Source organism: Pterocles gutturalis, unplaced genomic scaffold (genome assembly GCF_000699245.1).
Source record: "Pterocles gutturalis isolate BGI_N339 unplaced genomic scaffold, ASM69924v1 scaffold28976, whole genome shotgun sequence".
Classification (NCBI taxonomy): Eukaryota; Metazoa; Chordata; class Aves; order Pterocliformes; family Pteroclidae; genus Pterocles; species Pterocles gutturalis.
The window spans coordinates 986-1,307 of record NW_010098715.1 but is presented as its reverse complement, the minus strand read 5'-3'; the positions used below and the strand labels follow the sequence as shown (position 1 = coordinate 1,307).

At 68.0% G+C, this 322-nt stretch overlaps 1 protein-coding gene across 1 annotated transcript in view; it reads right to left on the bottom strand.

Annotated features, from left to right (window-relative positions):
- The window catches only part of PLEKHA2 (pleckstrin homology domain containing, family A (phosphoinositide binding specific) member 2), a gene marked incomplete at its 5' end in the record, with an annotated part of 3,397 nt that overhangs the window by 2,160 nt on the left and 915 nt on the right, over positions 1-322 (bottom strand). The window contains one exon of the mRNA XM_010073821.1: positions 213-317. Coding sequence (XP_010072123.1) covers positions 213-317 — 105 coding nt within the window. The remainder of the gene's footprint in view (positions 1-212; positions 318-322) is intronic.

Below are 322 nucleotides of genomic sequence, written 5' to 3'. Positions count from 1 at the left end.
CCGGTACTCTCTTGGTCCGGCATCTCTGGAGCATCCCCAGAGCATCCCCAGAGCAACCCAGGAGCATCCCTGGAGCAACCCCAGAGCATCCCCGGAGCAATCCCCAAGCATCCCTGGAGCAACCCCAGAGCATCCCTGGAGCATCCCCGGCTTGTGGGGAGCAGCCAGCCCAGTGCCGCCCACCTGCCGAGCCGCCCGACCCCGGCACTCACCACATTCCCCTGCTTCACGCAGAAGCCGCTCTTGAGGACGGGGGGCCCGACGGGTGGCTTGGTGGCTGAGGTGGGGATGTAGCTCTGTGAGCGCCGCAGCAGCGGGGGGG